Consider the following 27,694-nt stretch of genomic DNA (forward strand, 5'->3'; position numbering starts at 1 on the left):
CTACTGCCCGGGGAAGTGGTGACGAGGCCGCGACGCCCCCGCCCCGCACACAATGGGCACCGCCACCTCCACCGTCACCGCCACCGCCACGCGGCGTGGGACACACCGGCGACCCCGGCGGAGGGCATCGAACCCAATCTGACCCCCGGCCCCCTGGCTTGTGGCCATGGGGAGGGAGCGATGGCACCCAGAGAGGGGGACACGGCACTCATGGCGAGGACGTGGTCCTCGGGGCGACTTGGGAGCACACATGACACCCGGGTGGGACACAGCCCTGGGGGAACGTGGAACTGGGGGGGATTTGTGGCCCTGGGGGGGACGCAGGGCAGCCAGAGGGGGGACGCAGCACTGAAGAGGACATGGCACCCGCGGGGGACACGGAACTGGGGGGACACGCACGGCGCCGGGGGAACATACACATGGCTCTGGGGTGGCCATGGCACCCTGGGGACACAGCGATGACACCCAGAGGGAGGACACAACGCTCATGGAGGACACGCAGCCCTTGGGGGGCCGCGGTGGTGGCAGGGACCCCCATCCTGGCCACAGGACACCGTGCCCCCCCACCTTTGCAGCGGGCGAGTGGATGCCCCCGGGGGTTCCCGGGCCGGCCCCAGCCCCCCGGCCGTGGGGCGGATGTCCTGCGGGACCCCCCCCATTTCCCGCTGCTTCCACCCACTTCCGGCCATTGACGCGCTGGGCGCTGCCGGGGACCCCCAGGTCAGCCCCCCTGGGGGAACCGTGCAGGGGGGAGTGCACCCCGCGACCCTCCCGGAGGACACTCTGAGAAGCCGCGCGGGATGGGGGGTTCACCCCAGCTGTCGGCGGGAGGGTCTGACGGTGATCCCGGAGCGGGGCGGGGGTCGGGGGGGTCGCGGGCTGGGGGTCCGGGACGGGGGTGCTGTTGGGGTGCGGGGGGGTGGCGGTGGCGGGGGGGCCGGGGTCCCCCGGGTCCCGGCGGGTGAGTCCCTCCGGAGGTTCGAGGAGGGGCTCAGCCCGCAGCTCACGCAGCGACGGGAAACCGCGCCCGGTGCCGGCTCGGCGGTTCCTTCCTGCGGGGGGAGAGCGGGGCGGGGGTAACCGGGAGGCGCGGGGCAGGACCGAGGCATCGCATGGGGGGCAGAGCCGGGCCGGGGGGCGCCGCAGGGACCCCCGGGGGGACACGGAGTGGGGTTCGACCACCCCGTCTCGGGGGGTCCCGGCTTGCCGCCCCCGCCCGGGGGTGTTCCCCGCCCCCGCGGGCCGTGGGGCGGGACAGGCCTGTCTGTCACGACAGAGCGCCCACCCGATCGTCCGCCCTGCCCGGGGGGCGGGACTCGGCCACGGGGCAGGCGGGGGTGATGAGGGTCAGGCCTTGACCCCCCCCTCCAGCTCCTCCCGCCCCACAGCCCCTCCAATTCCACAGCCTCCCCTGTGCCACGGCCTCGTCCAGCCCCACAGACCCCCCCGTACCCCAGAGCCCCCCGCCCGGCTCGGCTGAGCTCTGCTTGGTCTGCTCTGTCCGGTCACGTTTGGTCGGATCAGGTCCATCTGGTCAGTCCAGTGGAACCATTTGTGTCCGGTCGGTCCCAGTCGATCCATTCGGGTCCGTTCGGGTCCGTTCGTGGCCACTGAAAGCCGCTCGCAGCCGGTCGGTCGAGCCGGTCGAGCCGGTCGGGTCCGGGTGGCAGAGTCCGCCCGGCCGGACCCGCTGGGTCACTCGGTCTATTCGGGGCCGTTCGGGTCCGGTTGGTCCAGTCGGGTCCGGTCACCCCGGTCGGTCTCTGCGGTCGCGGCCCCGGGGCCGGAACCATTTTCAGCACCTGGGACAGAGACCGGGAGCATCCAGGGCAGCGTCAGGCTCGGGACTAGACTGGACCGGACTGGAACGGCGCGGAACTGGCGCTGGGACCTGGGGCTGGACTGGGCTCTGACCGGGACTGACACCAGGACTGGAAGAGAACTGGGACTGGATTGGGCTGACGTGGGACTGGGATCGGCGCTGGGACCAGAACCATGGCTGGGACTGGGATTGGTCTGGACTGGGACAGCGCTGAGACCCTCACTGGACTGGGAGTGATCTTTGATTGCGACTGGGAGCAGGACTGGGCCAGAAACGGACGGGGAGTGGATTGGGATTGCATTAGACTGTGAAGGAACTGGACTGGTCTGGAAGTGGACTAGGGCTGGAGTTTGAGCTGGGACCAGGACTTGGACTGGACTTGGACTGGAACTGAGATTTGGACTGGATGGGGACTGGTACTGGGACCAGACCGGACTGGGACTGGACTGGACTGTAAAGGGGACTGGGATTAGGATTTAACTGGGACTGTGACTAGACTGGGGTTGAGACCGGGACCACAACTGGACAGGACAGGGACTAGATGAGGTCTGGGCTGAGACAGGGACTGGACCGGACTGGGAGTGGGACAGGAACTAGAACTACAACAGAGACTAGGATTCGGATTGGATAGAGATTAGGATTAGACTGGGATCGGCCTAGCACAAGGGCTGATCTGGGACTGGTACTGGGGCTGATGCTGGGCCAGGATGGCAGGACTGGGGCACGGAGGCTCCCACCAGGACCCAGCTGGGGCTGTGCGTGGATGCTTTGCTGCTGCCCCACACGGCCCCGTGTTCCCGTGTCCAAGTGTCCCACTGTCCCCGTGTCTCCGTGTCCTGGTGCGCCAGCGCCCCCACATCCCGGTGTCCCAGTGTCTTGGTGTCCCACTGTACTTTATTCTGGTGTCTTGGTGTCTAAATGTACCCATGTCCCTGTGTCCCAGTGTCCCGATGTCCTGGTAACCCAGTGTCCCCATGGTGTCCTCATGTCCCAGTGTCCCCAGGTCCCCATGTCCCTGTGTCCCAGTGTCCCGATGTCCTGGTAACGCAGTGTCCCCATGGTGTCCTCATGTCCCAGTGTCCCCAGGTCCCCATGTCCTGTGTTCCCGCACCCAGGTGTCCCCGTGTCCCCCCTGTCCGGGCGTGCGGCCTCGCTGCCCAGCGGGGCTGGGACCGGAGTGTGCCCCGGTGTGCCGGGGGCGGCGCGGGGCCTTGCGGGGATCCGGGGGAGGGGGCGTGGCTCTGCTGTCGGTGGGCGTGTCTGGGGCGGGGCGGGGCGGGGCCAAGGGGCCCGCTGGGCGCCCCCGGGCGGGGCGGGGCGGGGGTCCCGGGCCCCCCCGCGGCCATTGGCTGCGCCCGCGCTGGCCCCGCCCCGGCCCCGCTGTCAACACGCAGCGCCCGCCGGGCCGGGCCGGGCCGGGCCGGGCCGAGCGCACGGACCCGCCCGAGCCGAGCCGAGCCGAGCCGAGCTCAGCCCGAGCCGAGCCGGGCCGCGCCCGCCCGAGCCTAGCCGAACGGAGCCGAGCCGAGCCGAGCCCGGCCGAACCCAGTGCAGCCGAGCGCAGCCGAACCCAGCCCAGCCGAACCGCGCCGAACCCAGCCGAGCCACGCACGAGCTCGGCCGAACCGGGCCGGGCCGAGCCGACCCTGCCGAACCGAACCGAACCGAACCGAAGCGGGCCGAACCCCGCCGAACCGAACCGGCCGAGCCCGGCTCAGCCCGGCCGTTCCGAACGGAGCCGAACCGTTCCGACCTGTTCCGAGCGGCGCCGAGCGCGCGGGGCGGGTCCCGGTCCCCCCCGGCCGCTCCGTGACTAAATAAGGCCGATGGCGCGGCGCGCACCGGGCGGGTAGAGCGGGGGGGGCCCGGCCCCGCCGCCCCCCCTCCGGCTCCCCGCCCCGGACCCCCCCCCCCCGGCCCCGCAGCTCCGCACCGGGGCGGGCGGGGTCCGGCCCCGGCGGCCCCGGGCCGGGAGGGCCCCCCCCGGTCCCCGGGGCCCCCCCCCGGAGCGGCGCCGTCCTTGGCTCAAGGGCAGCGGGACCCCCCGCGGCGCGGGGCCCCCCCCCGGCCCCCGGCCCCCCCGCCCCGCCGGCGCTGCCCATGGGCCCGGCACGATGCCGGTGCGGCGGGGGCACGTCGCCCCCCAGAACACCTTCCTGGACACCATCATCCGCAAGTTCGAGGGGCAGAGTGAGTGGGGGGGACCGGGGGGGGGGGGGGACCTGGGGGCCCCGAGGGGGAGCTGCGCGGGGGGAGCGCCCGGGGAGGGGATCGGGAAGCACCGGGGAGCAGCAGGCGGGGAGGGCAGTGAGGGGACCGTGGCCCTGGGTGCGTTTGAGGTGACGGGGACAAGCCCGGCAGGGAGGGACCCTGCTCGCCCTGGCGTCCGGGAGTCCCCGGCTCCAGGTGGGCTTGGGGTGACGGGGACAAAGCTGGCTGGTGGGGGATTCCTGCCCGCCCTGCCCTCCAGCAGCCCCTGGCTCTGGGGTGCCAGAACTGGGGCTTCCCCACAGTCCCCGAGGTGTGGAGCCCCCACCACCAGCTCAGGCTGCTGAGGGACTGGGGGTCCCACTGGCCTGTGCCCCCCCGCACTGCCCGGCAGCCGGTGCAGGGGCACCTGGCAGAGTGGGGGCCCCGGGAGACTGAAAATCTGGGGGTTCCCATCGCCTCTCTGGGGTCGGGCCCTGAGCATCCCCCAGGCTGGAGACAGGGCGGTGATGTGGGGGGAGTGCTGCCCGTGGGTCGGGCTGGGGGGGTGTCACCCTGCTGGGGGGACAGGCTGTGCTCGGGGGTCTGATCACTGCCCTCAGGGTGGGGTGGTGGCGGTCCCAGGGTCCCCATGGTAGTGGTGTCCCCAAGGGGTCTCTGCAGTTGTGGGGATGGATCCCTGAGTCCCTACTGTTGTGGGGTCCCTGCAGTGCTGGGAGCCCCTGCGTCCCCGTGGTTTTGGGGTCCCTGCGATGGAGGGGTCCCAACAGTTCCGGGGTCCCCACGGTGGTGATGCCGCCAGCTCAGGGGCTCCCTGGGGAGCGAGCAGGACGACTCATGGCCTGCGTGTCCCTGGGGAGCCCAGAGCCGTGGCTGGAGGGGTGTACAGGACCCCCGCCCTGGGCCAGGGCTGCTCCGGCCTGAGCCGCCCGCCCCTCTCCCGCCAGGCCGCAAGTTCATCATCGGGAACGCGCGCGTGGAGAACTGCGCCGTGATCTACTGCAACGAGGGGTTCTGCCGGCTCTGCGGGTACTCGCGGGCCGAGGTGATGCAGCAGCCCAGCACCTGCGACTTCCTGCACGGGCCCCGCACCCAGCGCCGCGCCGCCGCCCAGATCGCCCAGGCCCTGCTGGGCGCCGAGGAGCGCAAGGTGGAGATCTGCTTCTACCGCAAGGATGGTACGGACCCCGCGCCGCGGGCAGGGGACAGCGGGGACAGCAGGGCTGCGGGAGCGCAAGGTGCAGAGCTGCCTCTGCCCAAGGATGGTACTGACCCCCCTGGGGACCCCCCCGGGGACAGCAGGCACAGGGACGGCGCTGGCTGGCAGGAGCTGTTGGCACAGGTGGGAACCCAGGGGACGCTGACACCCCCGGGGGTTCGCAGCGCTCTCCAGAACCGTGATGGCTCCCAGCCTGGCCCTGGTGGCTCCAGATGGGCACCAGCACCCTGCGAGTCCCCCGCCCTTCCTGATGCCATGGTGGCCACCAGGTGGGGCCCCAGGGAGCCGCATGTTGTGGGCCCGGGGTTGTGGGGTGCGGTGATCCCCCGCAGAAGGGCACGCAGGGGGCTGTGTCACCTGGAGCAAGGACAGGGGAGGAGTGCGCTGAGCTGGCGTCACAGTGCCACCATCCCTGCGGGGTTGTGTGGAACAACCGGGCAGGTGGCGTCCCGGGGGTCCCTGTGCCGGGCGGTGGGAGCTGTGCCCCGCACAGCCAGGCCGGCTCCCCGCGTTGGTTGTGCTGGTGCTTCCCCTCACCGTGGCCCCGTGCCAGTGCCAGGTGTCCCGGCTGTCACCACAGCTGTCCCAGCTCTGGGCACACGGCCCCGGTTCCGGTGCTGGAGTAAACAAAGCTGGTGCCAGCTGCCGGCGTGGCCACGGCGCCGTGCGGAGCCACCGTGGCCCCGGGAGCCCTGGGAGGTGGGCCGGGGCCAGAGGCACCACTCCTGGCCCTGGCACCCTCGTCCTGCAGGGGCTGTGCCTGGCGCGCCCCGTGCCCCTCGGACTGCGCAGTGCCGGGCTGTGGGGCACAGGTGGGCGTGGGTGTCCCCCTGGGGCCTGCGTTGAGCCCTCGTTAGGGTGGCACTGATCGGCCTGCCGGGTGCCACCGGCTGTGCCACAGGCGCGGGGGAAATGGGGCTCCTGCCTGGGGCCTGCCTTGGGTCCCCAGAGACCTCGACACCCCCAACTCTGCCCCCCGAGCAGCGTGGGGGTCTCACCCCTTACCAGCCCTCACGTGCTGCCAGGGAGAGGTGGGATGGGGGTTCTCAGAAGGGATGAGGGGTCCCAGCCCTCGGGAGCTTCTGTGGGGCCCATGGGGAAGTGTGGTGAGGGCTCTGGGGGTGCTCTGGGAGCCCCCACCGGGACAGGGGCAGTCCATGGGGACCCTCGGGATGGGGGTGGGACCCTGGGCAGTGAGTTAGCCCTGGATCTGGGGTGTCCTGGGTGTCCTGGGCCCCTTGGCCAGAGGCTGCTGCGGGGCTGCCGGCCCTGGGGGCTGCAGTGACGCCACCGCGGGGGTCTCCTCCCCATACCACCGTGCTACCAGCCACTGTGTGAGGCTGCTGGGGGGGTTCCACTCCCTGCACTGGGACCCCCAGGCACCGTGGGGCAGGGACCTCGTTGCCGGTGGCTCCGGCATGCCCGGTGCTCCCGGTGTCGCTGCCATTCCACGGGTGTCCTCGGCATCGTGTTGTGGTGCCCACTGCCGCCCTGCAGCCCCACCACCGCGAGCCCCTAGTGTGTCCCGGTCCCCGGTGCTGCGTCCCGATCCCCGGAGCCGCGCTGGAGCCGCGCTGGAGCCGCGGTGGAGCCGCCGCGTCGCCACCGCTGCTGCAGCCATTTGTCTTTGCGACGTGTTGTTTATGGTGCCGGGGACGCGGGGAGGTCACGGCGCCCGTGGGGCACCTGTGTCCCTGTAGGGACACCTCAGGGACCCCAGGCTGGATGGGGGGCAGGGAGGGGGCACAGACGCCCCCGGCTGCTGCTGTGGCCTTTGGGGTCCCCCTGTGCGTGGCCCCCGGTGTTGGTGCAGGGCGGGAGCGGCCGAGGGCCGAATCGGGGCCTTGTCACGGTGACACCTCGGGGTGTGGGGGTCCCCCCTGTGCCAGAGGGGTGTCCCCAGCCTGGCTGCAAGCCTGGGGGTGCAGGTGGCTCCTCGGTGCAGGGGTGCAGGTCCCAGGGCAGTGGGTGCGGTAGGGGGGTGCAGGGATGGGGGGACAGGGGGGTCCCCCTGCTTTGGGGCTCCCGGTGCTGGTCCTGGGGTGCTGGGGTGCAGTGTGGGGGTGCGGGGGGATTTGGGGCGCAGCTCTGGCCAGGGGAGGTGCACTTAGGGTGAGGGGGGCGAGGGGGGCGGGTTCCATTGCAGCGTGGGGTGCACCTCTGCCACTGCGGTGCCCCCATGGCCCCCGCCCCGGGACCAGCCCCCATCAGGCAGCGGGACCTTGGGGCCTTGGGGGCCTCAAGATTCCCGCGGGGGTGGATGGAGCCGGCGGGGCAGTGCCCACGGCGCGGTGGCACCAGTCCCCTCGCGGCGGTGGCTCGGCGAGGACCCCACGGGAGCCCGGGGCCACCCTGTGCTGGCCCCCGGCCCGCGGCCCCACGTGCGTCAGGGAATCCCCCCGCCGCGGGCACGGGAGCCGGGACAGTGCCAGCTGGCACCCGCCGTGCCAGGCTGCCGGGCCCGGCGCCAGCCGGGGGGACACCGTCAGCGGGGGACGTGGTGCTTTGGCGTCACCCACGTGTCCCCCTGGCACCACCCAGCTGTGTCCCCCCAGGGTCCCCTTGGGGTGCCGGGGGGGGAGCAGGATGCCCCCCCCCCCCCCATCCCCCAGAGGTTGCCCCGGGCTGCCCTGACCACCCCCATTCCCCCCCCAGCTGTGGCACCGGATTAACGCCACAGCTGTTAACGAGTTCTGAGCGGCTTAACCCTGCCCGGCACCCCCAGAGCCCCCCGTGGCCCCCCCGGTGCCGCTGCCCACGCACAGACACGCCACGACATTTGGGGGAGAAATGGGGACACCCCCGCCCTAACGTGCCTCAGTTTCCCCCCGCGGTGCAGCTGCAGTGGGGCTGTCTGGTGGAGTCAGTGTTGGGGGGCAGGCGGGGTGATCCCGGGGGGGCAGGAAGGGGGTTCAGCAGGAATGGGGGGGCGGCAGGGGGTGCTCCCCAGGAGGGGGAGCCCAGCAGGGACAGGGGCAGAGTCTCCCGGGATGTTTGGGGCCAGGCAGGGCAGGGATGCCCTCACGGGTGGGGGTGCCACCCCCCCGTGCCACTGACCCCCTCTCCCTGCAGGCAGCTCCTTCCCGTGCCTGGTGGACGTGGTGCCAGTGAAGAACGAGGATGGCACCGTCATCATGTTCATCCTCAACTTCGAGGCCGTGAGGGAGCCTGAGCCCGGCGAGGCCCCGACCCCCAGCACCAACCACTGGGTCACCCCGGCCCCCTGGGGCCCTGCAGGTGCGGGGGGACAGGGACACCGGGTCACCCCCGGGGACAGGGACACCGGGTCACCCCCAGGTACAGGGAGACAGGGACACCAGGTCACCCTTAGGTGTGGGGGGACAGGGACACTGGGTCACCCCCAGGGACAGGGACACCGGGTCACCCCCAGGTGTGGGGGGACAGGGACACCAGGTCACCCCCAGGGACAGGGACACCAGGTCACCCCCAGGTGTGGGGGGACAGGGACACCGGGTCACACCCTCCTCCTGGGTTCCTGCAGGGGAGTGGGGTCAGTGCTGCCGGGCTGGTGGCAGCTCGTGTCCTGCTGACCCCATGTGCCAGGTGTTGCTATGGGGCGCGTGGGGAGAGCGGGCAGCACCGTGGGGAGGGGGGATCCGACCCTGCCCCTGGCCCCAACCCTGACTCCAGGGTGCAGCTGATCCCTGTGGCTGAAGCAGGGGATTTGGGGATGTGGGGATTTGGGGATGGGGGGATTTGGAGCTGGGTCCTGACCCTGACCCCAAGGCCAGGCCTGACCCAGCCCTGTCCCTCCCCCAGGACGCAGCCGGTCCCTGCGGCTGAAGCTGCTGGCGCTCACGGGCAGCCGCCAGTCGCTGCCCCCCGAGCCGCCCGACGTGGTGGTCGTGGACCCGGGGGTCACGGACCCGCTGGCCACGGACCCCGCCCTGCCTGCCAGCGACTCGGGCCCTGAGGACGCCTCATCCTCGCTGGAGCCCGGTGTTGGGGACCGTCCCGAGGACGAGGCGGCGCTGATGGGGGACCCCGAGCCGCCGGTGACGCAGTCGTCCCCGCGGGCCGAGCGCCTGGCGCTGGCCTTCGCCAACCACAGCCTGGCCAGGAGCCGCTCCCGGGAGCGCCGGTCCCGGGAGAGCCTCCGCAGCCTTCGCCGGGCGTCGTCCGTCGATGACATCGAGGCCATGAAGGGTGACGGGGACAAGCGCTGCCACAGCCGCCACGCCAGCGCCGGTGCCGGCCTGCACCGCGGCTCCAGCACCGGTACGGTCACGCGGGCACGGGGACAGCCATGGGTGCTGGGGACACGGGGCAGCCACAGCCAGAGACCCTGGTGACCCCCATCCCACTGCCCCACAGCAGGGGCTGGGGACCCCCCCCATCACCACCAAGACCCTCCTAGCCCCCCTGAGCCACGGGGTGGAGTCACCCTGGGAATCACCTCGGGAGTCGCCTCGTTGGCCCCAGAGCTCGTTAAGCGTATTAAGATAAGGGACAATTATTGTAATGATGTTAAAGGTAACTGAGAGCAGCTCTGCAGGTCCCTGCGGCCGCTGGCACACGGCTGGGGGTCTGCCCCCGCCCCGGGGCTCCGCATTCCCTTCACCTGCCATGGGCCCCCAACCTGGGAGCTGTGGGATCCCCCCGGGGCCCGTGGGACCCCTGCCCGGGGAGCCCTGGGGAGCTGTGGGAGCTGCCCTGCGGATCCGGGGTGTGTGTGACAGTCCCCGTGCCGTGGTGACGGCGTGTCCCCCCCGCAGGCGCGGTGGCCGCCGTGCGCAGCGCGCTGCTCAACTCCACGTCGGACTCGGACCTGGCGCGGTTCCGGGCCATCGGCCGCATCCCCCAGATCACCCTCAACTTCATGGACCTGCAGCCGGGGGGGCTCCTGGCCCCGCCCCCGGCCCCCCGGCCCATCATTGCCCCCACCAAACTGCGCGACCGCACCCACAACGTCACCGAGAAGGTCACACAGGTGAGACCCGGACGGGGGGACAGGGGACACAGGTGACATACGTCACACAGCTGAGCCCTGGGGGCTGTGGAAGGCCCTGGAGTTGGGTGGGGGCTGACTGGGTGATGCTGGAGGTGCCAGAGGTGGCCAAGTGGTGACAAAGGTTACCATAGTGGGCAGGTGCTGCTGGGAGGTGGCCAGGTGACGCCAGGTGCCCAGGAGGTGCCAGAGGTGGCACGTGGTGCAGAGATGGCTGGGTTGTACCAGGGCGTCCGGACAATGTCAGTGATGTGGCCAGGCTGCGCCAAGATGGCCGAGCAGTGACAAAGTGTCCGAGCAGTGACAAGATGTCCAGGCAGTGCTGGAGGTGCCCGAGTGGTGCCAAAGTGACCGGGTGATGCCAGAAGTGTCCAGGTGGTGCCAAAGTGACCGAGCAGTGCCAAGGTGGCTCTGGGAGGACTGGCCGGGGGTTGTGACCGTGCTGTTCTGGGGCAGTGGGTGCCGTGGCTGGGGGCGCTCGGGCCCAGGACGGTCCCTGGAGGGCTCCAAGCGAGATGCAGGGGGGCAGACACCGCCAGTGCCCCGGTGCCCCTCGCCCCGGTGCCGTGCCTGCCGGGTGCCAGGCGCTGGCGGCCGCCGCTAATCCGCGGCCCGTTGTGTAACCGCCATCTGCCGCGGGAGCAGGAGGCGCCGCTTAATTACACCCTGATTTCCCTCCGCTAATGATCCGGGGGGGGGGGTCGGCGGCTCCGGGCATCCCCGGAGGGCTGTGCGGGGTGGGGGCCCCGCCGTCTGTCCCTCCCCGCGGTGTCCCCAAGCCTCCCGCGCAGCCCCGGCCGGGGCTGTCCCCGGGGTCCCCGGCAGCTGGCGGGGGACGGAGCAGCCCCGGCGCATCTGCCCGAGCGCCTCGGGTCCCCCCGGCCCCGCACCTGCCCGCACACGTGAGGGGCCCCGTGGGGACCCCCGTTCCCACCCGGAGCTCCAGGCCCCGCTGCCGGGCTCCGGGCGCTCCCCGCGCTGGTGCTGGAGCAGCCGCAGGGCCCTCGGTGGGGCGGGGGGACCCTCTGTGGGCTGGAGGGACCCTTCTGTGGGGTGGCACCCCCCTCACGCCGCACCCCCGACCCCCCCAGCTCCTCACGGAACCTCTTGATTGCCTCGGCCGTGATTAATTGTGCCGCCAGGGTGACGCTGCGCTCTCACTTCCCCCGCCGTTGCCGCGGGGGCCATGAGGGGACACGGGGAGCACGGCTGCGGTCACCGGGCCGGGCTCTGCCCCCCGGCACGGCGAGGGATTCTCGGGGTGCCCCGGTGCTGTGCGGTCGGGCGGAACCGGGGACACGGACACAGGGGGTGCGGCAGCTGGGGGCGTGGGGCTGTCCCCGGCTCGGGCACGGCGACGCCTCTCGGGTCGGTGGCACTGGGGGACAGAGTGTCCCTGCAGCGGCACCGTGATTCACCCGCGGGGCCGGAGCCAAGCGCCCGTCAAGGTCACCGCGTGCTGGGTGACAGTGACAGGGGCCTGGTGTGGCTGGGGTGTCCTTGACATCCCCACGGCTCATGGGACCCCCGGGAACTCCTGGTCCGTTCTGGAGGGGATCCCTGGGTGGGGCAGGATAGGGCTGGGGGACCCCAGACCCACTCAGGGTGTGTGGGGACCCGGCGGTGCCACCAGCCAGGGCGTGTCACTGGGGCGTCGCTGGCTGCTGGGGACACCAGGGACCCCCACTGCGGGACGAGTCCTGCCGACCCCGGCCCCGCTGGCACCGGCTGGGTGGCCGAGGGCGCTGCCCCCCAGGTCCCTCTCACTGGGGCTGGGGGTGCCCGGGGGGGGGGCCGGGCGGGCGCAGCCGTGGGGCACTGCCAGGGCTGGGCAGTGGCCAGGGACGCGGGGACACCGGGAGCCGTGAATCAGCCGGGGCTGCCAGGGCCAGCTCACCGCTACCGTCACTGTCCGTGTGCCCGTCACTGTCCGTGTCCCCACCATCACTGTCCTTGTCGCCACCACCGCTGTCCCCATCCCCGTCATCGTCCCCGTCCCCATCCCGCTGTGACAGGGCTGTGCGAGTCACACTTGGGGGGATCCCTCGCGGGGCCCGGGGGGCCGCAGGTGGCAGCTGGCAGCGGGGACAGGGGGTGTCGGTGGAGCAGACGGGGAAGGCACCGGCTCCGCGGACCCCCGTGCCCCACCTCGCCCCGGTGTCCCCGCGGGGCCGTTCCCGGGCGCTCCCGGTCCCTCCTCCGGGGAGTGGCGACGGCTGGAGCCGGGGGGGGCCCGGCGGGGGCGAGCGGCGGGGAGGGCTCGGGGGGTCCCGCCCCGCTCCATCTGCCGCGCGCAGGGCCGGGGGCGGCGGGGGGAGCGCGGGGACCCCCGGAGCGCGGCCATGGCCCCGGCGCGGCGCGACAGCGGCGACCGCGGCGACCGCCCCGACGGGGAGCGGCGGGAGCGGGTCCGCCGGGCCGTGCGGGTGTCCAGCCTGGTGGCACAGGAGGTACGGGCCGGTCGGGGGCGCGTCCTGGCGGTACGGGATGCGCGGGGAGGCCGGGGGGAGCCGGGGGTCGCGGCGGTTCTTACCGGGAGGGAAAATGGGACCCACGGTTTGCGCCGCCGCACGTGGGCTCGGGGTCCCGGGGGCGTCCCCCGCCGGCGTGGGGGAAACGGAGCGGGCGGGCACCGCGGGTCGTGCGGGGCGGCTCTGGGGGTCGCCGGGGGGATCTGGGGGCTCTGCGGAGGGTCCCCCCGCTGGGGGATCGGGGTCCCATTGTCTTTTCACCGTGCGCGCCCACAGCGTCCCGGGGCTGTCCCCATGCCGGGAGGGAGGGGATGGAGCGCTGGGGACAGCGGTGGGGCTGCAGGCGGCTCTGAGGGGCACCGGGGGGCTCTGAGGGTCCCCCCGCGGCGGAAACGGGGCCCCGCTGTCGTCCCACAGCACGCGGGCACGGGGGTCTCCCCATGCCGGGATGGGGGGGAGGGGGACGGGCACCGGGGATCCTGGCCGGAGTGTTTGGATGGGTTTGGTGGTCCCGGGATTTTCGGGGGGGGGGGGGGGTTTCCCCCCGCGGCGGGAACAGGGACCCGCAATTTATCGTGCCACGCGTGGGTGCGGGGTCCCGGGGGTGTCCCCACGCCGGGATGGGGGACGCGGAGCGGGGTTGGCACTGGGGGTCGCAGCAGGCGGCTCTGAGGGGCTGCGGGGGGCTGGGGGGCCCGAGGAGGCCTGGAGTGTCCCCCGCTGGGGAAGAGGCTCCTGTGGCTCATCCTGCCCTGAGGGGGTGTGGGGTACCGGGAGTGCCCCCGCGCTTGGGGTGGGGGGGGCACTGGTGGTTGTGGTGGGCGATTCTGGGGGTCCAGGGGGATCTGGGGTCCCCCAGTGCCTCCCGGGGGGTTGGGGGACCCTCACGGGTCCCCACTGCCCACCTGGTGCCGTGGCCGGGCCGGTGCTGCGTCCAGCTGTGCCATGGTGGCTTGTGGTGTGGCGAGGGGTAACTGCCCGTGGCTGGCGCGGCCTCTGCTGTGTCCCAGGTGGTCCCCAGTGTGTCCCAGGTGGTCCCCAGTGTGTCCCAGGTGGTCCTCGCAGCCGTTCCCTTGCCAGTGGCCCGTGGCTTTGGGGTGGGTGTGGGTCAGTGCCAGCGTCACCGGGTAGGGGTCGGAGCTGGGGCGGGCGCACCGCCCCCAGGGACGTCACCCCGTCCCACAGGGACGTCACCCTGTCACGGGGCTTGTCTCCCACCCTGCCACGGGTGCCACAGGCAGCGGGTGCCACTGTCGCTGCCCGCCCAGGGCGGCCCTGTGTCCCCTGTGCCCATGTCGGGGGGTCCCGAGGGTGCTGCGACGCCGCAGCTCAGCGCCGTGAGTAGCCCCGATGCCACCCCGGGGGGACAGCAGTGCGGGGAGGGGAACGTGGGGGGGCTCCCCAGCCTCGGGATGTCTGTACTATTGGGGTGTCTCCTGTGTTGGGGTGTCCCCACGGTGGTCTGGGGTCACCTGGCTGATAGCTGATGCTGCCCTGGTGGTGACCACATCGGGTGACACCTGCAGGGTGACAGGGATGTCGTGGGGGGTCAGTGTCCGTCTGGCTGGGGGTGTCCCCGCGGCTCCCAGCGCCTCAGGGTCAGTGACAAGGTGGGTGTCAGTGTTCAGGTTTGTGAGGTCTGGGGGTCTTAGACCCTGGTGGGGCATTGGGTGGGTGCCAGGGCCTGGTTAGGGCCCATGTGGGGAACCCCAGCAGGTGTCGGGTACCCAGGAAGGTGAGGGGTACCTGCCAGGGCAAGTGCTGGGTGCCCATGGGGGCCTTGGGGGTCCCTGCATGTACCTGCCAGTGCTGGTGTTGGGTGCCTGTGGGTGCTGGTCCCTACTGGGGCAGGATTTGGGGCGCTGTGGCTGTGGGGTCCCTGCTGGAGCAGATTTGGGGCTCTCTGGCTGTGGGGTCCCTGCTGGGGCAGGATTTAGGGCTCTCTGGCTGTGAGGTCCCTACTGGGGCAGGATTTGGGGCTCTCTGGCTGTGGGGTCCCTGCTGGAGCAGATTTGGGGCTCTGTGGCTGTGAGGTCCCTGCTGGGGCAGGATTTGGGGCACTGTGGCTGTGGGGTCCCTACTGGGGCAGGATTTGGGGCACTGTGGCTGTGGGGTCCCTGCTGGAGCAGATTTGGGGCGCTGTGGCTGTGAGGTCCCTGCTGGGGCAGGATTTGGGGCTTCCTGGCTGTGGGGTCCCTGCTGGAGCAGATTTGGGGCGCTGTGGCTGTGAGGTCCCTGCTGGGGCAGGATTTGGGGCTCCCTGGCTGTGGGGTCCCTGCTGGGGCAGGGGTGGGGGCCCGGGTGCAGGGGGTCAGTCAGGGTGTCGGGGGGCTGTCGGGGGGTGCCGGGCCTCCCCCTGTCCCGGCCCGGGTATTTGGGGTGCGCCGTGGGCGCAGGTGTCTGGGTCGAGGCAGGTGCGGCGCCGGGTGTCCCGGGGGGGCGGGGGGGTGGCGGTGTCACCGCAGGTGTCGGGGACGCGTCACCAGGGCGGGACGTGTCGCCGCGTGTTGCCGAACGTGTCACCGGCACCGCCGCCATCTGTGTCACCGTGACTGACGGGTGTCGAGGCGGGGGGGTGGCACCGGGGGCTTCGGGATGTCGCCGCATATCGGCCCCGTCCTGACATACGCGCCAGGGGTGGGGGTCCCACCCGTGCGTGGGGAGGGGGGGTGTCCCCAGCCCCTCTTCGTGGCACCCCCGAGCCCTGCTGGCACGGGGGCCCTGGGGGGCGGGGAGGGGCTGGGGACTGTCCCCATGGCTGGGGACATGCTGGGCCGGGGGCTGCCACTTGGGGGGCTGCAGGCCCCACGGCTGGGGGTCAGGGGGGGCTCTGCGTGTCCCTCCCGTGCGTGCGGGGGACTGGCACAGGGACGGGGTGCCAGGACAGTCCCTCGCCCCTGGTTGGGACCCCCGGGACCCGGCATGGGCTGCACTGGGGGTGCTGACCAGGTGCTGGGGCAGGGCGGTGAATCGCGGGGGGGTTGACAGATGTATCCGTGGGGCTGATGCGTGGGGGTGTATTTTGGGGGGCTGTGGCTAAGTGGGCGTCCTGGTCACTCTCCTGTGCCTTCCATCCCTGCCCACTTTCCTGCAGGGCCGGGGGTCCCAGTTAGGGGTCACGTGGTGGGGGCGAGTTCGGGGGGCGTGTGGGCCACCCCCAGCCCGTGGGGGCCACACGGGTCGGGGGGGCGGGAGCCGGCGGGACCCCCCCTGCCCCCGGGGCCTTCCGCGGGCCCCGGGCCCCCCGCCCCCACGCCGCAGGCCGGGATTTGTCCCACTTTGCCGCGGCAGCTGCGATAAATTTAGCGGCAGGAGCGGCTGGTGGCTGGAGCCGCCCCCCGCCCCCCCCCGCCCGCCCCTCCCCCGCTGCCCCCCCCGGGCCCCCCCTCCCCCCGCTCACACCGCAGCCGGCACAGCCGGGGGGGCTCGGGCACTCTGGGGCTGGGGTCCCCCTCCGGGACCTCCCTGGGGACACCCCCAGGCTGGCACCGGCGGGGGGGGGGGGGGGCTCTGTGCCACGGTACCTGCCACCCCCCCGTGTCCCCAGGGCCCCCGTCACACCCCCAGGGGAACGCGCCTGGGGCACGGGGGGCGTTGGGGTGCAGCCCCCCCGGGAAGGGGGTGGGAACGGGGACCCCCCGCACGCTGGACACGCGTGGCCTCGTCCCGCCGTCACACGGTGCGTGGGGACACGGGTGGCAACGGGAATCCCCCGCGTGGGGGCGGCGGCTGTGACGCAGGAGCTGCCGTGTGTCCCAGTGCTGTCATCGCGTGTCACCGTGTGTCCCGGCACTGTCACCACGTGTGCCAGCAGCACCGCCGTGTGTCCCAGTGCCGCCGCTCCGTGTCCCTGGGGCTGCGTGCCTCTGTCGCTGTGTGTGTCACCACGTGTCCCCCTGTCACCGCGTGTCACCGCGTCCCGGTGCCGTCACCCTGTGCCCCAGCCGTGTCGCCGTGTGTTCCCAGCACCGCATGTCCCATCGCCCCATGGCCGCTCCCGCTGCCCCACGAGGCCTCCGCGGCTGGTGGCCCCTGGGGACAGAGGCGACATGGCCCGTGTCCCGGGGGGGCACACGTTTGGCTGCGCCCGCAGGATGGGAACCGCACCCCAGCCTGAGGCCCCGCGCGGCTCGGGGACGTGCCCGGCGTGTCCCTGTGGCAGTGTGGGCCCTGAGCCGCTGCTCGGTGCGTGGACAGCGCTCTCCCCGCACACCTGGGCCAGGTGTGGGTGCCGTGGCGGTGCCCGGGGGCTGCGGGGGGGTTGTGACACGTCCCACCCCGTGCCGTGTCGCGTGTGGGCACCCACAGCGGCAGCAGTGTCGCCGACCCCGCGGTGTGTCCCCGTGCCGGGGGGGGCGGTGGGGGGGCCGGGGGGGGCTGCCCTGGCCCTGGCCGTGGCAGCAGCAGCGGAGCAGCCTGGGAAAAATTTCCGCCCCAATAATTCCTGTCTGCTCCGGCGGAGCGCGGCTGGCGCGCACCGCGCCGGGGGTCCCCGCTGCCGCCGGGGGTCCCCGCTGCCGCCGGGGGTCCCCGGGCACACAATGGGCACGGGCCCGGGGTGGGGGGGTCCCTGGCACCCCCGGGCCGGCGGGGGCTGACCCCTGCTGCCCGCCCCGAGGATGCTGCCCGCGCTCCTGCAGCTGCTGCAGGAGTTCCCGGGCGCCTCCCCTGCGCCCCCCCCGGCCCGGGCCGCCCCCCGGGCCCTGCCCCATGCCCGGGGTCCCCCTCTGCAGCGCCTGCCTGGGGCTCCGCCGCGATGGCACTGGGCACGGACAGGAGGAGAAGGTACCGGTACCGCCCTTCCGCGCCCCCCGGGCACCCGGCAAGGGGGGCGGGGGTGCCGCGGGGGGGGCTCTGTGCCCACCCCAGACCTGGCGGTGGCTGTGGGAGCCTCGGGCCGTGTCCTCGGCACCTGCTCGGGAGGGTTTGGGGGCTTACATAAAGCTCTGGCTCTGTGTGATGGGGGCACCCCGGCCTTCACAGGGGTGCCCTCGGGGCTGGGGGGCCAATGGGGCGGGGGGGGGGGGTGGTAGCCATCCCCTCCCTGTGGGGCAGCAGCAGATGAAGCCCCACGGTGGGTCTGGAGGGGCAAGGAGACCCCCCAGCGGTGCAGGGGGACTGTGACCCCCACAGGGCAGAAGGGAGGCGGTGACCCTGTGGGACACAGGACGGGGGGGGCCGTGGGTCACCCCCTGTCACCTCCCACCCTTGCTGTGGGGCTGTGCTTGGTGATGGACCCTGTAGACCACCCCCAGGCACCCCCAAGGATGACCAAGACCCCACAAAGACCCCTGAGGTTGTGCCCCCCAGGACGTGCGGGTGTTCTGCACAGGGACTGGCACGTGGGGAGGGGTCTGTGCCCTCCAGATGGAAATGCCAGGGGGAGGCCGTGCCCCCCGATGGGGGTGGCCACGGCTGGGGACACGGGGCAGCATCGTGTCTGTGGGTGTTTGGGGTGGGAGCTGCCCTGCTGGTATTTGTGGGGCAGGAGGGGGTTGTGGGGCAGCTCTGTGGTGTGGGGGGCTTTTTCCCCCCTGTGCCCTCTAGCTGTTGCCCTGGCACCCCTGGTCACACGTGGTGGTGTCCCTGCACCCCCCCCATCGCCTGTGCTGGGGTCCCTCTGCACCCCCAGAGTCACAGAACCGTTGTTTTTGGGAAGGACCTTTAGAACCACGAGGTCCAGTGCTGACCCAAGGCCCCTGACCCAGGTGCCCACCTCCCCCCAGGCTGGGGGTCTGAGCCCTGCAGCAGCACCGCCCCCCTGCAGCCCCCCACACCCCCTTCCTTGCCCTTTTTGGGGTCCCGCCGCACCCCAGAGAGTCACAGAACTGCTGAAGCTGTAAAGGCCCCCCAGAACCGCTGGGTCCAGCACTGACCCACCACGGCCAACACCCGGCCCTGACCCACCGTGGGCAAGGCCACCGAGCCACGGCCCCTGGCACCACATCGCTCGGGGGCTGGGGTCGCAGGGGCTCAGTCCTGTGGGGTGCTGGGGTGCAGGACTGAGCCCCGTGTGTGCCCCGGCCCAGGTGCTGTCCCTGGGTGCCGACGTGCTCCCCGAGTACAAGCTGCAGGCGCCGCGCATCCACCGCTGGACCATCCTGCACTACAGCCCCTTCAAGGCCGTGTGGGACTGGCTGATCCTGCTGCTGGTCATCTACACGGCCATCTTCACGCCCTACTCGGCCGCCTTCCTGCTCAGTGACTCCGAGGAGGCCCAGCAGCACCAGTGCGGCTACTCCTGCAGCCCCCTCAACGTGGTGGACCTCATCGTGGACATCATGTTCATCATCGACATCCTCATCAACTTCCGCACCACCTACGTCAACTCCAACGAGGAGGTGGTCAGCCACCCCGCCAAGATCGCCATCCACTACTTCAAGGGCTGGTTCCTCATCGACATGGTGGCCGCCATCCCCTTCGACCTGCTCATCTTCGGCTCTGGCTCCGAGGAGGTGACACGGGGACACAGGGTGCGGGGGTGCCAGCCGCGCTGGCTGCGCAGTGCTGTTCTGCGCTGGGGGTCCCACCTGTGCACCCACTGCTGGGGTGGATGTTGGGGGGGTGGGTGCTGTTCCTGGGTGCTGGGTCCTCCCGTGGGGAGTGCCTGGGGGTCCCGCATGCACCACCAGTGCCCCTGGTGACCCCCCAGGCCTCCTTCCCGGAGCACCTTTGCTCCGGGTGGGACACCTGGGGCTGATATGGGGAGAGGGGCAGGGGCTCATGGCAGCCTCTGCCCTTCCAGGGATCTGTGGGCGCTCTCTGGCTCTGCTGTCCTGGTGACCTCCCTCCCCACACACCTTCACCCTGGGGGGCACCTGGGGCAGGAGGAGACCCCTAGAATGGGGGTGCCTGGCTTGGGGCAGGGAGCCCCCACCCTTCTGGGGTTCTGAGGGTGTCTCTTCACTGTCGCCCCCCGCTTTTTCCCGTCCCCCAGACAACGACGCTGCTGGGGCTGCTGACATGGGGAGAGAGCAGGGAAGCCCCCTCACCCTTCTGTGGGTCCCCGGGGCATCCGCGCCCCCTGTAACCCTTTCCCTGCCGTTGCCCAGACCACGACGCTCATCGGGCTGCTGAAGACGGCGCGGCTGCTGCGGCTGGTGCGGGTGGCGCGGAAGCTGGACCGCTACTCAGAGTACGGCGCGGCCGTGCTCTTCCTGCTCATGTGCACCTTCGCCCTCATCGCCCACTGGCTGGCCTGCATCTGGTACGCCATCGGCAACGTGGAGGGGCAGCGCACGGGCTGGCTGCACGCGCTGGGACAGCAGATCGGCAAGCCCCTCAACGGCAGCTTCGGGCCCTCCATCAAGGACAAGTACGTCACCGCGCTCTACTTCACCTTCAGCAGCCTCACCAGCGTCGGCTTCGGCAACGTGTCCCCCAACACCAACTCCGAGAAGATCTTCTCCATCTGCGTCATGCTGATCGGATGTGAGTGCCCCGGGGAGCGAGGGCGCCTGCGCGGGTGTGACGAGCTGTGTGAGCGTGCGTGAGCACCCGCGTGTGCAGCCAGGTGTGCGAGAGCCCCGGGGCCTTGGCCACCCCACCCCAACACCAGCTCCAGGAGGATCTTCTCCGTCTGCATCAGGCTGGTGGGATGTCAGTGGCCATGGGGTGTGAGAGCACCTGTGAGTGTGCACACCTGTGTGTGTGTGAGTGTGTGCACACCTCTGTGTGTGTGTGAGTGTGCACACCTGTGAGTGACACCTGTGTGTGTGTGTGTGCACACCTCTATGTGTGTATCCACACACCTATGAGTGTGCACACCTGTGTGTGAGTGTGCACACCTCTGTGTGTGTGTGTGTGCACACCTGTGAGTGACACCTGTGTGTGTATGCGTGTGCACACCTCTATGTGTGTATCCACACACCTATGAGTGTGCACACCTCTGTGTGTGTGTGTGAGTGTGCACACCTGTGAGTGACACCTGTGTGTGTACGAGTGTGCACACCTCTATGTGTGTATCCACACACCTATGAGTGTGCACACCTCTGTGTGAGTGTGCACACCTGTGTGTGAGTGTGCACACCTGTGAGTGACACCTGTGTGTGTACGAGTGTGCACACCTCTATGTGTGTATCCACACCCCTGTGAGTGTGCACACCTCTATGTGTGTGTGTACACACCTGTGTATGTGTATCCACGCTCCTGTGAGTGTGCAAACCTGTGTGTGTGTGTGCATACCTGTGTGTATAACCTCACACCTGTGTGTGACACCTGTGCCTGTACCCACGCACAGGGGGGCTGTAGGAGCACCCCCAGGCTCAGTTTTGGGGCCAGCCCTGTTTGACGCCTTCACCGATGCTCTGGGGGTCGGGGGCCCCTCGTGGCCTGTCCTCAGGTGACACAGCTGGCTGGGATGTGGCTCTGCTGGGGGACAGGAGGCTCTGCCGAGACCCATGGGCAGGGGACACCTGTGGGTCACACCAGCCCCATGGAACCCCCAGGCCGGGCACAGGGGCTGGTGACAGTGGCTGGACACAAGCCCAGGGGTGCCCAGGTGGGCAAGAGGCCGACGGCCCCTGGGCTGTGCCAGCCCCGGTGTGGGCACAGCCCAGGGCAGGGACTGTCCCCTGTGCTGGCCCCGGTGTGGGCACAGCCCAGGGCAGGGACTGTCCCCTGTGCCAGCCCCGGTGTGGGCACAGGCCAGGGCAGGGACTGTCCCCTGTGCCAGCCCCGGTGTGGGCACAGCCCAGGGCAGGGACTGTCCCCTGTGCTGGCCCTGCTGAGGGACCCCCCTGGAATCCCGGGGGCAGCTCTGGGCCCCTCCCCACAGGGGAGCCCTGGAGGGGCTGGAGCATGTCCAGGGAATGGAGCTGGGAAGGGGCTGGAGCCCCAGGAGGGGCTGAGGGAGCTGGGAAGGGGCTCAGCCTGGAGAAAAGGAGGCTCAGGGGGGACCTTGTGGCTCTGCACAGCTCCTGACAGGAGGGGACAGCCGGGGGGGTCGGGCTCTGCTCCAGGGAACAGGGACAGGAGGAGAGGGAACGGCCTCAGGCTGGGCCAGGGGAGGCTCAGGGTGGATTTTGGGAATGTTCCTCCTGGAAAGGGCTCTCCAGCCCTGGCACAGCTGCCCAGGGCAGGGGTGGTTCCCCATCCCCGCAGGGATTTAAAAGCCCTGTGGATGTGGCACTTGGGGACATGGTCAGTGGTGGCCTTGGCAGTGCTGGGGAACGGGTGGGCTTAGGCATCTGAGAATTCCCTTGAGGACTCTTGGCACCACCGTGACGATGACGCCCCTCCATGACAATGGGGACCCTCACGATTGTGGGGCCCAGTGACAGTGGGAAACCCTTGTGGTGGTGGGGACCACTGTGACGCGGGGCACTCCCGTGAAGATGGGGACACTCCCGTGATGATGGCAGCTCCTGTGCTGATGGGACCCCCGTGACAAAGGGCACTCTGTGGTGATGGACACCCCCCTGTGACAGTGGGGACCCCCGGTGACCCTGGGGACCCCATGACAGTGGGCACCCTCCACGATGATGGGTACCCCACACTACAGCCCTGGCAGCACTGGGGGGTTTGAGGAGCTTTGTGGGGGTTTGGGGGTGCAGAGCCCCCCGACGTGCCCCCCCAGCACTGCAGCATCTTCGGGAGCACCTCGGCCACCACCCGGTGCTCGTACCTGGGGACACGGGGACCCCGCACCCCCGGCCTGGGGGGTGGCAGGGGAGGTTTGGGGGGCTCGGGGGCGCAGAGCCGCCCTGACCGTGCCCCCCCCCCCAGCGCTGATGTACGCCAGCATCTTCGGGAACGTGTCGGCCATCATCCAGCGGCTGTACTCGGGCACGGCGCGCTACCACACGCAGATGCTGCGGGTGCGCGAGTTCATCCGCTTCCACCAGATCCCCAACCCGCTGCGCCAGCGCCTCGAGGAGTACTTCCAGCACGCCTGGTCCTACACCAACGGCATCGACATGAACGCGGTGAGACCCCCGAGGAACCCCAAAAACACCCCAAACCTCCATGGGACCCCTGAACCCCCCCCGGCCCGCAGCTCCTCTTCCAGCACGCCTGGTCCTGCACCAGCAGCATTGACATGAATGCGGTGAGACCCCTGAAAAACCCCAAAAGTACCCCAAAATCCCGTGGGACCCCTGAACCCCCCCCCGGCCCTCAGCCCCCCCTCCTCAGGGAGCACTTCCAGCTCACCTGGTCCTGCACCAGCGGCATCGGCGTGACCGTGGCGAGACCCTCCGGGACCCCTAAAGCCTGCCACGCCCCTGACCCCTGGGACCCCCAAAGCGCTGTGCCCCCCTGTGACCCCCCCGGTGCCCCCCAGGTGCTGAAGGGGTTCCCCGAGTGCCTGCAGGCCGACATCTGCCTGCACCTGAACCGCAGCCTGCTGCAGAACTGCGCCCCGTTCCGGGGGGCCACCAAGGGCTGCCTGCGGGCGCTGGCCATGAAGTTCAAGACGACTCACGCGCCCCCCGGGGACACGCTGGTGCACGCCGGGGACGTGCTCACCGCGCTCTACTTCATCTCCCGCGGCTCCATCGAGATCCTGCGCGGCGACGTCGTGGTCGCCATCCTGGGTGAGCCCCCAGAAGCGGCACCGGGGGTCCCGCGGTGCCCCACGGGGCAGCCGCTGCCTTCGGGGGTCCTGTGGCGTCACCCGGTCCTGGTGCCCCCAGGGTGACACCCCATCTCCTGGAGACCCCCCGCTGCTCCTCGGGTGACACCCCACCTGCCTCCCGAGGGATCCCCCCCCATCCCGGGACCCCCCAGTGCTGGGGAAGCCGCATACTGACCCCCGCCTCTTGGGGACCCCCCAGTCCTGTGCACAACCTGAGTGTCCCCCCGCTGACACCCTGGCTCCCGGGCACGCCAAGTGACTCCTGCACCTCCCGGAGCCCCCCAGCTCTGGGCTCACCTTGAGTGCCCCCGGGGGTTCCCCTCAGCCCTGGTCACAGCCGAGTGCCCCGAGGTGACCCCTCCCTCCCTTCCGGGTGTCCCCCCCGGCTCCCCCAGGTCAGAAGGACACCTCTGGGAGCCGCAGGGGTGGCCGGGGCAGGGCAGGGACCCGCGGAGCCCCCGCACCCCCCGTGACCCCCGCACCCGGCAGGTAAGAACGACACCTTCGGGGAGCCGCTGCACCTGCACGCCCGGCCCGGGAAGTCGCGGGCGGACGTTCGGGCGCTCACCTACTGCGACCTGCACAAGATCCTGCGAGAGGACCTGCTCGAGGTGCTGGACATGTACCCCGAGTTCTCCGACCGCTTCTGGGGCACCCTCGAGATCACCTTCAACCTGCGCGACGTGAGGGGGGGCCCGGGGGGGGGGGGTGGGGTTCCAGAATGGGAGGTCCTGAGCAAGCCGGGAGGTCCAAGTGAACCGGGGGGTCCTGGAAAATTGGTGGTCCCGGCCAAATAAGGGGGTTCAGAGGAAGCTGAGGGGGGTCCTGAGCAGTTCGGAGGGTCCTGAGCAAACTGGGAGTCGTGAGGAAGCTGGGGGAGTTTGGAGCAGGTTGTTGAGGGGTTTCAAGCAGTCTGGAGGGATTCTGAGCAGGCCAGGAGAGCCCCGAGAAGGGCTGGGGGTCCTGGGCAAGGGAGGGGGCGCTGAGCAAATTGTGAGGGGCTGAGAGCTCTGGGGGGGTCCTGAAGGAGCGGGAGGGGTCCGGCAGCCCCCCGACTGTGCCCCCCGTGTCCCCGCAGACCAACATGATCCCCGGCTCCCCGGGCAGCGACGAGCTGGACGGAGGCTTCTCCCGGCTCCGGCGCCGCAAGCTGTCCTTCCGCCGGCGCCCCGAGAAAGGTGGGGGTCGGGGGGGCCGGGACCCCCGGGGGTGACCCCAGGGTCTCGGTGGCCCGGCCCTGACCCCGCTCTGTCCCCTGCAGATGCCCCCACTCCCGAGGAGTCCCGGGCGCTGCGGGGGGACGGCGGGGGGGGCCAAGCCCCCGGAGCCCCCCGAGGCCCGGCCGAGTGGGACCCCCCCAGCCGCTCCAGCTGCGGCTCCAGTGACGAGGAGGAGCCCCCCGCGCCCCCTCCGGGGGCCACCGCGCTGTCCCCGTTCCGCAGTGCCCCCCCGGCTCCCCCCGAGCCCGAGGAGCGAGAGGGCAGCGATATGTGCAACCCCCTCTCAGGTGGGTCAGGGGGCTCGGGCTGGGGGCTCAGAGGATGCCCCAAAACCCTGGCACTGCTGTCCCCAGCCCTGCCCCAGCCCCCATCCCCTGTCCAGCGCCACTGCTCCCCTGTGCTCCCCTTCATTCCTTCCCTCCCCACTCAGGGTCCTGCAGACCCCCCAAAAACTGCAGCACTCCCTGGCTCCCCAGCCCCTGACCCCCCTCTCACACTGCCCCTGCACCCCTGGAGCCCTCCAGGTGAAAGTTGGGGTGGGGTGGGGGTTCCCCACTGCTGCTCTCCTCACTCAGGGTTCCAGAGCTCCCCCCCAAACCTTGAACCCCCCCCATTCTCAGCCCTCCCCCTCAACTGCCCCTGCACCCCCTCAGGTGGGGATAGGGGTCTCTGGTTGGGCAGGGAGGGTCCCAACCTTCCCCTCCCTGTTTGAGGCTGTGGAGCCCCCCCAAAAGCCCCAGCCCCCCTCCCCACCCCTCCCCCAGTTCCCTGGATCCCCAAAACCTCTCCCCTCATTTCACAACCCCCCCAAACCCATTCACTCCCCTCCTTTTCCAGGCGCCTTCTCGGGGGTCTCCAACATCTTCAGTTTTTGGGGTGACACCCGGGGCCGCCAGTACCAGGAGCTCCCCCGTTGTTCCCACGGGCCCCCCCCAAATCCCCCCCCGACCCTGACCCGCCGCCAGCGCTCCGACCTGGAATCCCGCTTGGATGTGCTCCAAAAACAGCTCAACAGGTAAATCTGGGGGGCTCAGGTGGGACCCGGGGGGGGCTTAGGCCAGTGGGACCCCATGGGAGCCCCCCCACTGCCAAAGGGGTCCGGAGAGCCCTGAGAGGAAAAGAAGCAAGGGGAGACCCCCAGCCCAAGCTGAGCCCCCCGAGCCACCTGAGAGATGGGTGGGACAGGGATGGGGGTCCTGGGGGGCCGGTGGGGGTGGGCTGGGGGGGTCGCACGTCTCATCCCGTCGTGGCCCCGCTCGCACACGGCTGTTGCAGGCTGGAATCGCGGCTGAGCACGGACATCTCCTCCATCGTGCACCTGCTGCAGCGCCAGGTGCCGGTGCCCCCCGCCTACAGCGCCGTGACCTCCCCGCACCAGCCCCCCCCGGGGCCGCTGCCCCCCGCCCTGCCCGTCACCCCCATCCGGCCGCTCGCTCAGGTGAGGGACCCCGGGCGTTTGGGGGTGTTCCACTGCCGGGCTCTGTGGGCTGGGGTCACCCCCGAGCCCCCCGGGCTGGGGGTGTGCCTGGTTCGGGGGGCATCCCTTCGTCCTGCTGTCCATCGTGGGCTGGGGTCACCCCTGAGCCCCCCGGGCTGGGGGTGCCGCCCTCCTGTGCCCGCCGCCCGCGTCCTCCTGCCCCTCTGTGCGCGGGGGTCACCCCCTAGGGGTGCCGGTAGTGGGGGGGCACCCCGAGCCCCGGTGCGGGGTGGCGGTGCCCCCCCACACCGACCCCCTGTTCCGCAGGTCCCGCGCCCCCCGCGCGCCCCGGACCCCCCGGACGTGGTGCTGCTGCTGGAGCCGCCCCCCCCGCGGCGCCGCTCCCTGCCCGGGGCGCTGCCCCCCCCCGCGGGGACCCCCCCGGGGACCCCCCCGCTCCAGAGACACTGCTCCGACCCCGGCAGCTAATGGGAGCGCCGGGGCGCGGCGGGACCCCCGGAGCCACGGGACCCCCGACCCCGGAAAGCGGGACCCCCGGAGCCCTCGGACCCCAGGACGTGGGAGCCCTGGAGTCCCCAGACCCCGAGACACGGGACCCCCAAAGCCCAGGACGTGGGACCCCTGACCCCGGAGTGTGGGAGCCCTGGACCCCGGCACGTGGGACCCCTCGGCCCGCAGCCCTGGACGCCACGACCCAGGACCCCCGGAGCCACAGGATCCCTGGCTCTGGACCCTGGGAGCCCCGGAGCCCTGGAAGTCCTGGAGCCCTGGGACCCCCAGCCCCGGAATGTGTGACCCCCAGAGTCCTCGGAGCCCCGCACCCTGGCACCTGGGACCCCTGGAGCCTGGCACGTGGGACCCCCGGGGCCGCGGGACCCCTGTCCCCAGCATGTGGGACCCCCAAAGCCCAGGCCGCGGGACACCCAGAGCCCTGGGACCCCTGACCCCAAAAGGTGGGGGCACAGATCCCGCAGCCGTGGGGTCCCCAGAGCCCTCCCCCGGCCCGGCCCGCCGGGGCTCCGGCCACTGCCCCATGGACACTGCCCTCGGTGCCGGCGGCCAGCGGGGGAACTCGGAGCCGCCGGGACCCCCCCGTTATCCCGCCTCACCCTGGGGCCCCCTGCCCCGGACTGTCAGACTGTGCTGCTCTTCCTCCTCCTCCTCCTCCTCCTCCTCCTCCTCCTCCTCCTCCTCCTCCCCGAGCCCCGGGGCGGCGGGGGGGTGCACAGGTGTGTGTGTGCACAGGTGTGCACAGGTGTGTCCCCGGGTCCTGTCCCCAGGACGTCACGTGTGTGTCGGGGGGTCCCGCTGCGCTGGGACACGCGTGTTGCCCCCCCGTCCGTGTGTGTGTGTGTGTGTGTGTCCCCCCGCCGTGTCCCCCCGCCAGGACCCCCCAGTCGCGGGCGGGGCCGGTGGCTCCGTGTGTGCCCCTCCGTGTTCCCAGGGACGGCCCGGCTGAGGGAGGGTCGGGACCCTCCGTGTGCCCCTTCCCGCCCGGCCGGGCCGCGCGTCCCCCGAGCCCCCGGCCGCTCCCCCCGCACAGCCGGGTGACGCGTGGCACTGTCACCCCACGCACAGGGAGGGGGACGCAGGGCTCGAGGGGCTGCCGCTGCCCGGCCGCCCCGTAGCGTGTGCCGTGTTTGTCCCATGTCACCCCTGCATGTCACCCCCGCGTAGGTGCCCCCAATAAACCAGACAGAGACCCCCGGCTCTGTGTGTCACCACCTGAGAGCTAAGGGGGAGGGACAATGACCTCGGATGTCACCGTGAT

General features: G+C 71.4%; 2 protein-coding genes across 4 annotated transcripts; one reads left to right on the forward strand and one right to left on the reverse strand.

Annotated features, from left to right (window-relative positions):
* LOC128812376 (collagen alpha-1(I) chain-like) lies at nucleotides 1-3,924 on the reverse strand. Its single transcript, XM_053986741.1, has 4 exons — nucleotides 3,518-3,924; nucleotides 2,934-3,468; nucleotides 1,550-1,802; nucleotides 1-1,052 (listed from the first exon to the last, which is right to left on the reverse strand). The coding sequence occupies exons 1-4, from the start codon at nucleotides 3,922-3,924 to the stop codon at nucleotides 1-3; spliced, it is 2,247 nt and encodes a 748-aa protein (XP_053842716.1).
* KCNH2 (potassium voltage-gated channel subfamily H member 2) lies at nucleotides 3,870-27,631 on the forward strand. 3 transcript variants are annotated; one of them, XM_053985061.1, is made up of 16 exons: nucleotides 3,871-4,012; nucleotides 4,978-5,208; nucleotides 8,322-8,486; nucleotides 9,030-9,488; nucleotides 9,986-10,200; nucleotides 18,719-19,144; nucleotides 19,742-19,896; nucleotides 20,035-20,120; nucleotides 22,416-22,615; nucleotides 22,972-23,224; nucleotides 23,755-23,948; nucleotides 24,344-24,443; nucleotides 24,527-24,772; nucleotides 25,323-25,500; nucleotides 25,761-25,923; nucleotides 26,230-27,631. In XM_053985061.1, the coding sequence occupies exons 1-16, from the start codon at nucleotides 3,937-3,939 to the stop codon at nucleotides 26,389-26,391; spliced, it is 3,309 nt and encodes a 1,102-aa protein (XP_053841036.1). In that variant the 5' UTR covers nucleotides 3,871-3,936; the 3' UTR covers nucleotides 26,392-27,631. The 3 variants fall into 3 exon arrangements, with proteins under 3 accessions (XP_053841032.1, XP_053841036.1, XP_053841023.1); XM_053985057.1 differs by having other exon boundaries at nucleotides 3,870-4,012; nucleotides 19,742-20,120; nucleotides 23,755-23,876; XM_053985048.1 differs by having other exon boundaries at nucleotides 3,872-4,012; nucleotides 19,742-20,120.
* The last annotated feature ends 63 nt before the right edge of the window (nucleotides 27,632-27,694 follow it).

Source organism: Vidua macroura, chromosome 1 (genome assembly GCF_024509145.1).
Source record: "Vidua macroura isolate BioBank_ID:100142 chromosome 1, ASM2450914v1, whole genome shotgun sequence".
In the NCBI taxonomy this organism is placed as follows: Eukaryota; Metazoa; Chordata; class Aves; order Passeriformes; family Viduidae; genus Vidua; species Vidua macroura.

Excerpts from the sequence above, each read along its gene's own strand:
- LOC128812376 (XM_053986741.1), bottom strand. The coding sequence starts at position 3,924 with ATGGGCAGCGCCGGCGGGGCGGGGGGGCCGGGGGCCGGGGGGGGGCCC. Across the intron at positions 3,469-3,517 it reads AGCCGGGCTCGGCCGGTTCG|GGTCGGCTCGGCCCGGCCCG; the intron begins GTTCGGCGGGGT and ends TCGGTTCGGCAG. Across the intron at positions 1,803-2,933 it reads GGGGACACGGGGACACCTGG|GTGCTGAAAATGGTTCCGGC; the intron begins GTGCGGGAACAC and ends TCTCTGTCCCAG.
- KCNH2 (XM_053985048.1), top strand. The coding sequence starts at position 3,937 with ATGCCGGTGCGGCGGGGGCACGTCGCCCCCCAGAACACCTTCCTGGAC. Across the intron at positions 10,201-18,718 it reads TCACCGAGAAGGTCACACAG|GTGCTGTCCCTGGGTGCCGA; the intron begins GTGAGACCCGGA and ends GCCCCGGCCCAG. Across the intron at positions 23,949-24,343 it reads TCACCTTCAACCTGCGCGAC|ACCAACATGATCCCCGGCTC; the intron begins GTGAGGGGGGGC and ends GTGTCCCCGCAG.